The following is a 15685-nucleotide window of genomic DNA, read 5'->3' as shown; positions in this document are numbered from 1 at the left end:
AGATTTTTTGTATGCTTGCTCGATGCGCGTGGCCCCAAGCCGTCACTCTATTTTGTGTATTTTCAAGCCGGAAAGCAAGTTCACATCACAAGGAAGAGTTGCACGCAGGCACTGGTTATCCAGTGTCCTATTCGTGGTTTTGTAGAAGGATAATCAAAAGAGAAGGCTTCCATGTCTTTTCCAAGTACATCAAACAAAACATTAAAATCAGTGCATGCAAATGAGCACACATCGGTCTTACTTTACACTGTGCATGTGTGAGAAGCAGCTGATGATGATTATCACTGGTTGGCTTAATACATCTACGCACTCGGGCATAGATATGATATACCTTAAACTTCCGAATGGATGACTAAATGCTGTTTGTTATCTCTCAATGAATAAGAAATGGATCACGTTTTATTTTTTGCAACACGCATCCTCAAATTACTTCTCTATTGTGTAGGCGTGTGCATGACGTTAAAACACCTTTACTGGGCCTATGAACTGCAGATCCATAAAAGTTTGTGAACAATTTTTTAGAGAGAGTCAGATTGAGGATCATAGCACAACACAGTGTTTTAACAACCAGGAACAACAAGTCAGATGTGTTCCTGATTTCATAAGGTTGCAGAAAGGTAGAAATCAAGGGAAGGTATGTATAAGCCTCAGTGGAGGTGGAAATTATCATTTAACTTCCTCCAATTATTAAAGGCTCTGTGTTTTCATATTACTTAAAAATAAATTACATCAAGGACACAACTGGTCAAAAGACTAGGCTTGATAGAGACCCTTTAACTAAGAACCACAGGATCAGATGATCAAGCTAAGGTTTTTAAGCAGATTTAGCCATAATGAGTTGATCACTGAGAGATTTCCTATTATAATTCCTCGTTGCTTTGAGAAAGTCCCAGGCTAATCTATTGAATGGATATTGACTTTCCCTGTCCCTCGGGGGCTGCAGCTCAATGCCAGTGATTGCACGGATGCTCACTTGGGAGCGTCGGAGGAAAGCTGGCACAGTGATTGGCTTGTGTATTTTGGAGGCAGATGGCCAGGTGATAGGGGGATGAGTGGATGGGAAGGAAGCAAGACAGAAAATGAACCTCTAGATAGTACAGCTTTATCTTGGAGCAAAGTTGATTTTGATTAAAATCCCACTATCTCACACAAATCATTATTGAACAAAATGAAACGTTGGATGTCAAAAAGACATTTAACTGTATTTTAGATTCACTAAAAAATTTTTTTTTACAAAAGTGAAAATATTTTCATGCCTGGAATTAGTTACTTGTAAGGACAGCAATTATTTACAGCCTTATGCATTTTAGTCTTCAACCTTTGGACTAATACAGACATCAAAAGGATGATTCCCACCCTTAGAGCCTTTTGTGTTCTATTGCATTTTACTTGACTCTCTTACGCCTGACTTGGAATAAAGAGGCAATTCAAGTAAACTCTCGCTTATGTTGTCTCACTGAGTTAAACAACCTTTAGCCTTTCCTGGTTGTTATTTTTTTTTCTTTGGCACTCTTTTCCACTTACACTTATAGGTTCCGCATATGACTAACTAGCTTGAGAAAACTTTCATTTTCATCGTCTGTTGTCATGTGACTTGTGTATGTGAAAGCTATTGGGAGTTGGTTTGGTTTGTTGATTTCTGTACTGTGCATACATGTGTAGAAGATATTTAAAATCCAGTGATGCTCTCCTTTTATAAAAGATTTAATGACTGTTGCTCCAGGTTTACTTACAGGTTCTGAAGATTCAGATTCTAATGTATTCTGTTCCATACAGAATAGTGGAACATCTGTGCTACGCACTGGTATTGTGAGTTTTGTAATGTGGTCCAGTGAATGTAATTATGTATATGGACATGTGGAGGTGACCCTGTTGCTTCTACTGTGCTGTTTTGGCATAAACCCTGACACCACATCAATTATAAATGAAGCCCTGTGTGGCTCACGGTAGATTATTCCCCCCAACGCACACACGCTGTCAATCCACAATCTCCTTTGATGTTGGCATGGCAACGTGATATGCATCATCAATTTGACACATTATGATTTCAAAACTGTATGTCTCCAATGAGTTTGTGCTCCCGTCTGCTTTTAAACTGAGCTAATGTATCCAGACCAGACATGTATCAGTCCATGGTTGGTCATTTTAAAGTTATTTATTAACAAAAGTAGTTAGGTAAGGATTATTGCTTTGTTGTTTAATAATGCTTTAAGTGAAGCATGTTCGAAGGTGTTTGTGAATGCTGCAATTTTGCTTACAGTGTGATTTTGTGTACAGTGTTTTTCTGTTTTCCATTGAACCAACCAGCTTTCTAGATGTAGGTATCAGTACATGTAGGTATGTAGGTATAAAACGTTTTGATCAGGAAAGTTGATGAGCTGCTTACTCTCATTCACATCATTGTCTCAAGAATCTCCTTTCTCAAGCTGCTTGCTTTGCAGCCTATTCTAAGACTAACATGAAATATAGTTCAAGACTTGGATGTATGCATCTGGGTTTACGGTTTATTAAACACATTTCAAATTGATTCTTAATATTTCAATCAAGGGGCTGGTTCTGAGGGGTGAGGCCGCAGGACCAGACTCAATGAGTTTCCAGCGAAATGTCAGAGAAGTCAGGGCAGAGCACCAAGGCAAAGGATGGCAAGACCAAGTATGCAACCCTTAGCCTCTTCAACACATACAAGGGCAAGTCTCTGGAGACCCAGAAAACTGCAGGTGAGACTCTTGATAATCTCTATTCCTAAACACATTTTTGTTTTGTGCTTTAACTGGGTAATTATTTTTATGGCTATGTTACCCCATATCCAATTTTGATTTTGAATGAAAGATACAGCCTTGCTGATTTGAATCAAAGACGATTGCATTATGAAATAAAGGCAGTGAAAAATCTTATGGAAAATAATAGAAATTACACAATCTAAAAAAGGTTTTTACTTTTATTTGTCATCAGTTAAATCATAAGTCTTACTGATCCTTAAAAAGGCTTCATTTTCTTATATTTTTTGGGTACAGTCTTTGACCTAGACATGTTTGAAATATTCTCTTTTTCAATTATTAGTACACTCATGATAATTTGCTGTCTCAAAGTCCACTCACTCTGTATAAGCATTGTTCATCAGGAAAGTGACAAGTAATGGACTAGAGTCTTGAACTGTAGACCCCCGCATCCCTAATCAGCCTCCTGTGCATCACTGCATCAAATAAGCAGCCTTTGTCCTCTGATTACTACCATGCATTCATATGAGCTTTAGGGGAGAGAGAGAAAGAGAGAGCACATACACTTGTGTTAGCATCCTGGGTTTTATTTTAAAGCTTTGCTTTCTAAAATTGACATAGACTTTTTGGTAAGAGACATATTTTTGATCCATCTTTATATTCCATTCAGTTGCTGCCAGACATGGGCTCCAAAGTCTGGGCAAAGTTGCGGCCAGTCGGCGCATGCCCCCTCCGGCCAACCTGCCCAGCCTGAAAGCAGAAAACAAGGGCAACGATCCGAACGTTAGCATCGTACCCAAGGACGGCAGCGGGTGGGCCTCCAGACAGGATCAGCCAGGAGAGGAACGGTATGAAAGCACTATATTCTTTGGCTTTAACAGTGGATAACCAGCTATTTTGAACCTACTAGCTATTATGATAACTCAGTTTTAGGTTTATTTAGCATATGTGTAAAAAGAGTTCTTCATGTCTTAAATAACGTCAGTTTCTCCATTGCTGCTGCTTAATTTTGGATTTGTTTAGAAGTGTTTGTTTTAAATGGTCAAAGATGTAGAGTCATTTGTCTATAATATTTGGCACTTTATATACTGCTGTGCCAGTAACACTGCGCTAATGTAATTGTAGACAACAAGAGACTCCTCCACCACAGCCCAAGCCAGTTGTTACCCAGACCACCGATGCCCCTGCGGGAGGTAGCCGCTCCTGGGCCAACAGCAAACAATCTGGACAGCTAGAAGGTACCCTGTTTAATCATATCTAAATGCTCGAGCAAGAAGGTTATGATAGTGATCATGACTGATTTATAAACCACTGCTAAAGTAAAGTACTTACTATGCTGCATATGCAGGAGCTCCACGGATGAGCAGTCAGTTCCATCAGGAGTTTCCGAGTTTGCAGGCAGCGGGTGATGCAGAAAAACCAGGCGAGCAGGAAGATGAGCCCTATGGACCGGGCCCAAGCCTCAGGCCTCAAAGTGAGAACATCATCCTTTCCTTATACTTGGGGGAAAATCTTGGACTGTGCAGAATCGTTTAAAGTGATAGTTCTTCCCAAAAATGAAATGTTGTCATCATTTACGCACCCTCTAGTCATTTCAAACCTTTATGGGTTTCTTTCTTTTGCAAAATACTAAAGGACGCTTGGAGAAAGTTGATAACCGATCAGCACTGGCTTTCATTTCCGTCTTCTGTATAGACACAAAGCCAATGCAAGTTAATGGGGTCCAGTTAACCACATTTTTCAAAATATCTTCTTGTTCTGCAGAAGAAAGTCATACAGGTTTAAAATGACAAGAGGGTGAGTTAATGATGACAGGATTTTCTTTTTGGGGTGAACTATCGCTTTAAAAAAAAAGTTTTTATTTGCATCAGGCTAAATGGGTGATCTCCTTTAAGCTCTGTCTATAATTATTTTGAAAAGCAGCATTTTGTGTACATTCTAACTAGAAATTGTGTTCTATCATCCTTGGCTCAGATGTGGGTAGTTGGCGAGAGGGTGGAGGCAGGAACCTAAACGTTGTTCCCAGCTCTTCAGAGACGGACAGCAAGCCCTCCGAGGAGTCCGCAGTGGGTAGAGGCACACCATCTCCCTCAGGAGACTCTGATGAGGCAGGCAAACCCTCGGTTGGGGAGGGCAGAGAAAAGCGAGATGCCAGAGACAGGCTCCCTCCTGCTGGTCCTCAGCATAAACTCAATGGTGGGCAGCAGCCACCTGGAGGCATGGCATCAGAGTTCCATGCTCAGTTTAGGAGCATGATGCCACCATATGTAAGTGATGATGTCATTTTTTAAATCGTGACTATGCTAAAATTTCTGGTCTTTTTTTATACTTAAAGGTAGGGCTGGGCGATATACCGGTTCATACCGAATACCTGTTTAATTTTTGTTATGATATTAATTTTTAACTGGACATGTTTGAAATGAAACTAACGATTGTATTTACTATATATGTTGTTCTGTTATTTGGTGTGATATTAATTTTGGCAGAGCAGGAGCTTGTAAACAAGTCTTGTGCGTGTGAGTTGGCAACTCTCTGCTTTAATCACACATTTGACAAAGAAATTATGATTCTGTGTGTTTTAAAAAGACTGTTTGTGATGTTGTTACATACCTTATAATAATTTTAACTTCTGCGGCAGCAACAGCAAATTTTGAAGCGTTATGAATTAAGTCAGAGGTGTAAGTTAATAGACACACGAGAATCATTTCCATTAATGAGATCGTGTGGGTGTTCGAATCGAGATTGCGATCTTTTAACGATTATTCGTGCAGCTCTAGAATGCGTTGCAGTGCAACACTGTTTCGGTGAGGTCCCTTTTCACTGTCGCACTGTGGTGAGGGCACAGTGGTGGTGTGTGTGATGTGTTCTACATTGACCGGCTGCGGCACAACTTTTACATTTTTCTATGTAAACATGCGCTAAACATACACGATTGGATGTTCGCGTGTGTCTCTCGCATGAGCGGTCATGTTACGTATTTACATCCCGTTTGTGTCACGATGGGACAGCAGATGACTGTAACACAGGTAAATTTGCAAGTTCGCATTACATTATATATATACATGTATAACATAATGTGTTTTTAACTTTAACTGATATAAGGGTCAGTAAAGGGAGGAGGATGTGCCATTGTGGCTATGTAAAACACAGCAGACATCACATGCATGTTTTAATGGTAAAATTGTTACTATTTTGTATTCAACTATCCAGATGGATCATGGTGTTAATTTTCGGGTGGGTGATCTTAGACTTTTGCTGGTGTTCCTAACTCTTGAAGTTGGGAGCACCAGTGCTACCAAGGAATAAAGTTAATTTCGAGCCCTCTTCTCTATTTATTTGCTTAAATATTATGTATGCAAGTAACATTTGACTGTATCTGTCATGCATCCTGATTTATTCACTTCATCATGAGTGCCACCTCTTTATAAACAGCATCATTCTGTGGGCCTCACAAACCTGTATAATACGATTGTGGAATTTTTTTACAATATTCACTCACCATGACAGTATAAACAGGGCATTTAACTCAATCAACTGCAGTATTTCCTCTTTCAATAAGCATAATTTGTGGTTTGTACTGGAAAACCGGTACAAATCTGGGAAATACCGTTTATCACCTTACCGCCCAGCACAATTTAAACGGATCGTTTTTTACTCACCTTCAGATTGTTCAACCTCCATACATTTGGAAGAATGTAAGTAATCAAGCAGGTCTTGTCCCCCAATAATTCCCTTGGTATTTATTTTACTTACTTTGGCAGTAAATGGGTCTGCTCGGTTACTGAGATTCTTCCAAATATCTTCCTTTGTGTTGAGCGAAACAAAGAAATGAATACAGGTTTGGAACAATCTGAGGGTGAGTAAATGATGACAGAATTTCATTTTGGGTGGACTATCACTTTAATAATCAGGCATGATTGCATGCTGCTGTTTTTTTGACAACTTTTATAAAGTGTGTTTCTGTGCTAATTTTAGTCTTTTTTTTTTTCAGATGTTCAATGCTTACCCTCGAGTGCCGTTTTCTTCTGTACAAGGCACTGTAAGATATTCTGGACAACAGGAAATGTCAAAGTAAGTGACTGAAAACAGATTGAGATTATGACGCCGAAGCTAAACCAGTATGGCGTATTTACCTTTTTCCTTCCGTTAAGATAGACAACAATCCTTCTCAAAAGGGTTTAGTATGTAGATGTAGTCATTTTTAAAGGCTATGTTTATACATACAATCTTACACTGATTTTGTAGTTTTTCTCACTACACGTTTCTTTTGATCTAAAGTTCAAGTTGCCGTTGTCACCTTTTATGAATTTGAATAAATCCCAATTTACAAAACATGTATTTTGTTCTGGTTGTCTTTAGGGGTCTGCGGCCTGGTGGAAGATCATCACAGCCTCCTCAGACATGGCTGAAGGATCCAGATCGGCCATCAATCATTAGTGCCACTGAATTAAAAGAGCTAGACAATCTGGACACTGAGGCAGATGAAGGCTGGGCAGGTGAGAGAGACTGTCAGTTTGATCTAGAAATGGATGAAATATGACTTGTATGGGTACCAATAGAGAACATTGAGTCTTGAGACCTGATACCAAGTGTACATGGAGAGAAAATAATGAAAACTACCCAAAAACGTTTACAATTGTTTCATATTAACCATGTTTATCCTTATATAGGTGCCCAGATGGAAGTTGACTATACTGAGAAACTAAATTTTAGTGATGATGAGGAAAACCACACAGCTAAAGATAAAGGAGATAACTGGTAAGCAATCCTATTGTGGGCCACAGTGAACCCTTTCTATTCTTGACAAAAGCTGGCATGTGTCCTGGAAATAATATCTTGTTAAATACAGGGAATGGATGGCTAAAGTGGAACGTATGCGGTCAAGAAACGCTGATGCCCAGGACAGATGGAAAGTGGAAGGAAGATCTGACAGCAAAAGCTCATGGGCAGAGAGTGGAGACCCAAGGGCCTCTTCCCCAGGCAACATTGGCCATTATAGCAAGACTGCACCTCACCAGGAACAACAGGTAGGTGCACAGGGTCAAAAAAAGTGTGTGACTGATTTGTTAAAATGTGCATTGATACAACGTTTATTTTTTTTCTAGGGGCAAACAGCTTCACGTTCTATGGGAAGTGGTGGTACACGTGTTGCAAAGCAACCCACTCCAGCATCCTCTACCGGTGAGGAGGAAACAGAGGCATGGAGACAAAAACGAAAGAAGCAGTCAGAACTTTCAGAGGCTGTGGAACGTGCTCGCAAGCGACGTGATGAGGAAGAGCGCCGTATGGAGGAACAGAGACTCGCTGCCTGCAAAGAGAAACTCAAACAGCTAGAAGAGAAGCGACGACCTTCTACGACTATAGAAACTACTAAACCAACTGTGCAAACTTACAGTGATCACCATGAAGTGACTGAAACTGTGCCTATACTACCTGCTGAAACTCCTCCCCCTCAGCCGCCACCTCCGTCTGTGCAGCAACCTTGCCTGCCTATGCCGACTCACGAAAGGACCGAGTCCAGTGTGGAGGAGGTGCCACAGTTTGTTCCTCGACAACCTAGCCCTCCAGTCCACAGGATTGCTCCTGAACCCCAAAGCAAAGTGGATACTGCTGTAACGGAGGAAGGACATAGGCAGGTGGAGAGACAACCAATGAGAGACTACTTCAGTGCAGAGGAGACCAGAGGTAAATAGAATATTTATGGTCCACATCCATTTTCATTGTGTAAAAAACAGTTTGGACTTTTATACTTCTCACTTGATGTTCCATAAAAATAGGAAATGTAGATTTTCTGAAAATAATTTTAATTGATTTGATGCACACGTGAAACTGTGACGGATACAATTCACTGATTTTAGGTTTTTAATTGTTTTGCTTTATTTCAGTTGAGGAGCCTCAGCTCTCTCTGTCCAGATTGGATCACTCTGCTGCTGAAGATGCAGCTCTTCCTCAACTGGAAAATGAAGGAGACACGGGGGCTGCTGTTCGTCCTTCGATCACCTCTGGATATTCCAAACAGTTCCAGAAGTCTTTGCCTCCCAGATTTCTCAGACAACAGGCGAGAACATGTTGTCATGTTTTTAACTCATCAGCAATAGCTTGATATAGTAAAGTAACATATTGTCATATTGTCTTTTTTTATCTTTAAATGTTCAGGAACAGCTCAAACAACAGCAGTGGCAGCAACAGCAACAACAGCAGCAGCAACAACAACAACATCAACAACATCAACAGCAGCAGCAGCAGCAGCAGCAGCAGGGTGGTGGAGGTCCAGTCTCCCCCTCTGGGGGTTCTGTTCCACCTCAGCACAGATCCCTCTACCAACCTCTTGGCCCCCACCACCAACACCTTGCCTCGATGGGCTTTGACCCACGCTGGCTTATGATGCAATCATACATGGACCCCCGTATGATGTCTGGACGACCACCAATAGATATGCCTCCAATGCATCCTGGTATGTCTAGCTCTTTTGTTTAATTGGGAGATTTTGAGATCATTTCTTGGCTGCTTTTTTAACCGCATTTGTATCTTCATTATAAGTATTATCGTGTTATGGTATTTTAAAACATTGTCATGTTTTGAAGAGCATTTCCTGTGTGGTCATTTTTTCAGGGAGAATGCCTCCAAAGCAACTAGTACGACGAGAGCCCACAGAAAACAGCAGCTCTGGATCGGACTCATTTGATCATCTAACCCGACCAATCCGTGAACATGGTATTCCAAGTGAACCTCGAATGGTCTGGGGTTCTGATCCTTATCTCCAGACAGAGCCCCTGTCCTCTACAACTGCTAAAGGACGAGATGATGGAAAGGAGTCAAGGTGGGTGCTCACAGTAGCTGAAAATAATAAATATCTGGGGATGAGATTCTAACTTTTTTGTTTGCATTTTATGTTAGACTGGATGCTGGTCTGGAGCTGGACAGAGGACTCTCAAGTGTCTACCCTCAGGACCATAGCCCACTGGAGCCCCGGGGCAAAAGCGACTTCTTTAGGGATTCATCTGAGCCCTTGTCTGCGTTTAGTCATGTTTCTGAAGAGGTACCTGGTCTGCTTCAGACTGATAGAGTGCCACTCATCTCTTCCTTTGAGCCAGAGGAGATTCCCCTGTCTGCTACAGAGGAGGTCGAAGCCATTGGACACGCTGTACTGAAAAGGAGTGTCTCTCAAGGCTCCAGTCATTCTCTAAAGCTGGAGGAGCCTAGATTTGAAGGTCTTACCATAGCACAGAAAAGCCAGGACTTTCCTGAGACTGTAGAAAGGCCAGAGGACAAATCCAGAAAAGAGACATTTGGTCAAGGGCCTGTGATAAACAACCGCTCTACCCCCCCTGTGACTAATGATGTTGTACACAAAACAGAAAAAATGATCTTACCCAGCAAGCAGAAATCTGAGATCCGCTGGGGATCCCGTGGGACAGGAGGCGGGAGAAGAGATGGACCCGGAGGGGATCGTCCGGTTAGGAGATCTGGACCTATTAAGAAACCTGTTTTGCGAGACATGAAGGAAGAGAGGGAAAAAAGAAGAGAGAAAGAGCAGCATGAACGTGGTGAGCGAACGAAAAAGGATGGTGGTCCCCCGAAAGGTGCCCCTTCAGGTGCTACAGAGACATCAGATGTGCAGAAGCAGCCTGGAGAGTGGAAGAAGGGAGCGGTCGTAGCTGAGGTGCTAGCGACTGCTGGTGTAGCAAAATCCAAAGATCTTCAGACAGCAGCTGGTTCTGCAGCCGCAACAGCTGGAGATGAAAAACCAGACAAGCCTACTTTAAGCGACAAACGTCCTGAACCCAAACTACCATCTCGAAGAGAGTCCAACTTCCCTCCCAGAGCTCACCGCAGAGAGGAGAGAGAGCGAGAACGGGACAGGGAGAGGGACAGAGACAGAGAGAGGGACAGAGACAGAGACAGAGACAGAGAAACAGACCGAGATAAGGATTGGCCCTCAGACCCCAATTTTAAAGCCCGTGGTAGGGGAGAGTACTATTCCCGTGGCCGGAGTTACAGAGGCAGCTATGGTGGGAGGGGCCGAGGTAGTCGTGGCCGGAGTCGAGGGGACTATCCTTACAGGGAGCCACGGTCACGCCAGGATTTGCCATTAAGTGCCACTGCTGGTTTCCGCTGTCGCGAAGAGAGTGAGACACGCAGCGAGAGCTCAGACTTTGAAGTGCTACCCAAGCGCAGACGTAGACGAGGCTCAGACACGGACTCTGAAAGTGAAGGAAGAGAATCTGCCAGTGACACCGGGGCGTCGGACCGTGAGCCCAGCAACAAACCAAGCCGGCCGATTCGAAGTGAGCTGCCAGAATCCCGCTCCTCTAAATCTGCCTCAGGATTACCGGGTGCACATTTATCCGAAAAATCAGCACCACGCGATGAGGAGGGCAGACCGAAACCAGGGTTTCTGTTAAAGGGTGAGACTGCACGCCGGGGCAAGGGAGGCTTGTACGGCAGGAGAGGGGGTGGCAGGGAACGGGGCAGCCACCGACCTACTCCATTTCGTCGGGCCCCTGTCAAAGACGGCTCCCAGTGGCCATCCAAACCAATGGAGATCTTCCGGCCAGAGGAAGCAGACAACTTGCGTACCGACAGCACAACCTCAGAGCGACGTCACACCAAATATGAAAACAAGAAAATGGGAGAGGGTTGTTCGCAAGGCATCAGAGAGAGACCAAGGAGACCACGAGCGGCACGTCCTCCCAGACAAGACAAACCTCCACGATTTCGAAGACTTAAGGAACGCGAGGCAGCAGTCATCACTGAAGAAGCTACGTCTAGCGTGTCAGGACCCACATCTATCTCCCCAACATTGTCTAAAGCTCCAGGAACTCTCGTCACGTTGCCTGAAGGAGGGACTGATCCCAGTGCAGCACCTTCTTTCACTTCTGATGTGAGTCCCGCTGAGCTTCCTGCCTCAGATGTGGTACTTCCTGAAGCAGGAGCCGCCACGATAGTTGCTGCAGGCAGCAAATCACCTGACTTGTCTAATCAGAACTCTTCCGACCAGGCTAATGAGGAGTGGGAGACGGCCTCTGAGAGCAGTGACTTTAATGAAAGGCGAGAGCGAGAAGACCGAAAGCAACTTGAAGCGACTGTGACTGCATCCACTTCTGGTTCATACGCACCAGCACAGGTCTGTGGGCCGCCAAACAAGTTATCCACTGAAGGTGTGCCAATCCCAAAACGAGAATTGTCTACGGTAGCCAAAAGGAGCTTCTCTAGTCAGCGGCCTGTGGATCGACAGAACCGACGGGGAAATAGCGGACCCAAAGCGGGTCGGGGGTATGCTGGAGCCAAAGGCGAGAGAAGGGGAGGATCTGGAGCCAAATCCGGACGGAGAGGGTGAGTCCTGAACTGTCTTATTCCCTGACGTTATTAAATTATTGGGGATAACTAGAGATGTTACGATTCGCAGGTTGCGCAGTTGGAACCTTCTGTGAATTTAGTTTGAGACGTACCGTTAGGTTACACATTAGCACCATTAACAGTTTTCGCAGGGCATTAGTATTATCTGGAGACCTCCTGTGATTTTTAAATTACCTCCCCACATAAGTTTTTCATGAGATGCATTCACACGGGAGGATTTTACTTATTTCCCAGATGTGCTGGGAAGGTTTTGCGTATAGTTTGTATAGCCTATACTTGTATTGCGTTTAATGATATATGACCGTACCTGTCAGCATTTGAGACCAGTGATCCCGAACCGGACAAAAGATCACCGCGATCACGGGTCTCAAATGTTACGAGTGTTTCCATGATAAATAAACAAATGGGAGACTCCCGGTAACATATGCATATCACAAAGCACCCGAAATAATACCAAAACACTAAAAAAACAGCCAAATCACAGAGATGGCGGTTCGCACGGGCTTAAGATCACTGACATCCTCTGCAATTAATACAAATGACTAGAGGTCCCCAGGATAGAGGTCGACCGAGATGCGTTTTTCAGGGCCGATACCGATTCCTTCCATGTGAATTAGACCGATAACCGATGTTTTGAACCGATATATATGTATATGGTGTAAATCGTAAATTTATATAAAAATTAAGAACACAGGCTATGAAACATTAGAAACACTTTTAATTCTGACTGAGAAATCTTAATCATAACACATAAAGAAGGGAGCACCCAGCAGATTTCTGTGAACATTTTGTAAACCACCATTGCTTTATTTATCGCACCGCACTGTATTCTGTCTCTTTCTGTGTTTTATTTGTCTTTTCTCATGTAAAGCTTATTGGAAAGAAAAATGAATTGAATGGAATAAATTATATTTATTTATGGATAAAAATATGTTCCGATGACTTAAACATTCATTACAATACTAGAACTATTCAATAAATCATTTTGCTCATCTTTGGATTAACTAGCACAATTTGAATTTATATAATAAGTGTAAATAATTTAATTGCCTTCAAAGCTTTATTGTGTATGTTGTTGAAAAGGCCGCAAATGTTTTCACGAAGCTATAACATTAAAAGCATATTTTAGGCACACTTCGTTAGTACATTAGCCTATTCCTTGAGTGTATTGTCGACTAGACAGGCATTTAATTACACCCGTGTGTGTCTCTGAACATTTGTGTATAAATAAGTTGCGAAAAATAACTTGATCTAACATTTGTCGCGAGCAGCTTGAGATGCGGAGTCTATGTGTGTGTGTGCGCACGTGCATGAGAGCGCTCTGACTGGAGACCGACGATTCAGGTTCTTTATGCTTTAAAATGGATTGTATTTTGGAAATGGCGTAACTTAAAATTACGTGCAAAACCCCAGCTCAATCAATTACAAGAAACGCGTGTGCAGTGTGCTGCTCGCTTGCAGAGCAAAATCATTGTTATACTATGGATGTGAATTATATCTACATGATAATAATGCGTAAGTCCTGCGGAACCGGCATGAAACCCGAAGCAGCTCCAGTTAGTAAGTGCTTTCGGTGTGAGAGTGAAAAAAACGTTCTGTTCCGCAGCCCCCCGCGTTGATTGGCCGGACTAGTGACTTAGTCCCAACAAATCAGAGGGGCAGTGGGCATTACTCTACGCAACAAATTAGTGTCGTGTTCCGACTGCTTTCACTAAATCCGTGGCCGCATCAGAGCCAAATAGCGCATTTCAAAATTAAATGACTTTATCTGCAAATCGGCTTTGAAAATGACAGATATCGATTATCGGCTAGTTCGATAATCGGTCGACCATTGCCCCAGGTGATACTATTCTCGTACGAATAGTGCTCAGAGTACATCAAGCGATCTCTTACAAAGCAATAGTGACGCATTGTACACATTTTTTTACTCTCATAAGATTGCTGCGCCATTCCTATCGGATCCAATATTGAAGGCACAGCAGTGAATTTGTGGAGAGTTTAAAATGAAAAAGTGTCGACTTGTGCCTTGTTCACAAAGGAATCCTCAGAGAAATGAACGAACGAACAAACGCTCCATGTTTTTCCCACATGAGCTGGAACGTCTTTAAAATATAATTTGTAAATGTATAAAAATAAAAAGGCAGTTGTTCATTTCTAATTTTCATGACAAAGTATGAAAAAACGTATCATGACGTGAATCGTATCGTGAGCTGAGTGAATCCTTACATCCCTAGCGGTAATGCATAACAGCTGAATGTGGACACATTCAAGTTAAAGCTGTTTTAAAACTTCTGAATCTTTCAAATTTATGTCTGCAAATCAATGTATGCACACCTGTGACTTTGCATATGTCGCTTTAAGAGTAACCAACACCTCTTAAAGATTGGGTAGGACACGCATTTTCTGCCAATCTCATATTTATCTTGAGCACCTATACAGTAGTATTGCACACATCGTATCTTCAAAGATTATTTAATTTGATCAAATTGATCAAAGACAGATACAGCTTTACAGTTATTTCCATAAAAAGACAAGATGCTGGAGGCAGGCAGTTGGAAAGAAACTACAGCACGAGCACACAACATATCATCGCATTAATCCCTTCATGTTTTTTACATTATGCACATGCATGCCGATTGCCAACAAAACGCTGACATATGAAAACAGGTAGTGGTCTAGCTTTAGTTGAAACCAGTAAATTTGTATTGGGACCTAATGTATTATGGCTCCTGTATGACATATCGCTTGTTGCTCCCTAACTCTTTGTAAATTGCTTTGGATAAAAGAGTCTGCTAAATGACTAAATGTAAATGTACTGTTGGAGCTCTTCCAGTCTCAAGTACCACCTAAAAGCAAAGCATCCCTTAGCTAATGCGGAAGTAAACACAAGTAAATTTTATTGAACATAATTTATTTTCATCACCAATTATCATAGTAGAAAAGCTTTCTCAAGCAGTTTGTGATGCATTTTGGAAACAGGAGATGAGCCCCTGGTCTAATGCGCCACCTGACTTGAGACACCCGTTCTCAAAGACTTACTTTTAGATATTATTTGGGTAGCACACATATTCTGAATGCCTTCGGCAGAATTCAAATGAGCCATTTTAATCAATTTTTTTTATCTAGATTAATCTTGGAATTAATCTAGATAAATCTAATCTATGCCCACCACTATTAAATATACAAGTGTCTCTCCGTGCAGCACGAGGTCCGCAGTTTTAAAGTGAGACGTGTCTCTCCGTGCATCGTCTCTCCATGCAGCGCGAGGTGCGCAGGTTTAAAGTCAGACGTGTTTTGCATTCATCTCTTAAATCTGCGCAGCTTTAATATTTAAAGGGGAGAGGTTTTTTAAATGACAAAATTAAAGATTATATTAGTTAAACCAAATTTCTGGTGTTAGCACTTTGCAAAGTACGAAGTAAGCTAAATACTAGGGGTGGGCGATCTAGAAAAAAAATTCAAATCACGATTTTTTCCAGATAGATCACGATTCACGATTTTATCGCGGTTCTTCTTCAAGTTGGTTTTAAGACTATTTTGCAAATTAAAGGGGCTTCAATACAGCCAAACTAAGTCCCCATATAAAAATATACTCTTTACCATTTATA

At 42.1% G+C, this 15685-nt stretch overlaps 1 protein-coding gene across 1 annotated transcript in view; it reads left to right on the top strand.

The window, feature by feature from the left end:
* prrc2c (proline-rich coiled-coil 2C) overlaps nucleotides 1-15685 on the top strand; it is a 29243-nt gene that overhangs the window by 712 nt on the left and 12846 nt on the right. Inside the window, exons 2-15 of the mRNA XM_056763926.1 lie at nucleotides 2548-2717; nucleotides 3388-3565; nucleotides 3843-3955; nucleotides 4066-4191; nucleotides 4692-4984; nucleotides 6709-6788; nucleotides 7077-7213; nucleotides 7388-7475; nucleotides 7567-7744; nucleotides 7823-8402; nucleotides 8603-8775; nucleotides 8874-9171; nucleotides 9330-9537; nucleotides 9615-12053. Coding sequence (XP_056619904.1) covers nucleotides 2603-2717; nucleotides 3388-3565; nucleotides 3843-3955; nucleotides 4066-4191; nucleotides 4692-4984; nucleotides 6709-6788; nucleotides 7077-7213; nucleotides 7388-7475; nucleotides 7567-7744; nucleotides 7823-8402; nucleotides 8603-8775; nucleotides 8874-9171; nucleotides 9330-9537; nucleotides 9615-12053 — 5006 coding nt within the window. The 5' untranslated portion in view covers nucleotides 2548-2602. The remainder of the gene's footprint in view (nucleotides 1-2547; nucleotides 2718-3387; nucleotides 3566-3842; nucleotides 3956-4065; nucleotides 4192-4691; nucleotides 4985-6708; nucleotides 6789-7076; nucleotides 7214-7387; nucleotides 7476-7566; nucleotides 7745-7822; nucleotides 8403-8602; nucleotides 8776-8873; nucleotides 9172-9329; nucleotides 9538-9614; nucleotides 12054-15685) is intronic.

The sequence above is a fragment of the Triplophysa dalaica genome, chromosome 13, assembly GCF_015846415.1.
Source record: "Triplophysa dalaica isolate WHDGS20190420 chromosome 13, ASM1584641v1, whole genome shotgun sequence".
Taxonomy (NCBI): domain Eukaryota; kingdom Metazoa; phylum Chordata; class Actinopteri; order Cypriniformes; family Nemacheilidae; genus Triplophysa; species Triplophysa dalaica.
This window is presented reverse-complemented; position numbering and strand designations above follow the sequence as displayed.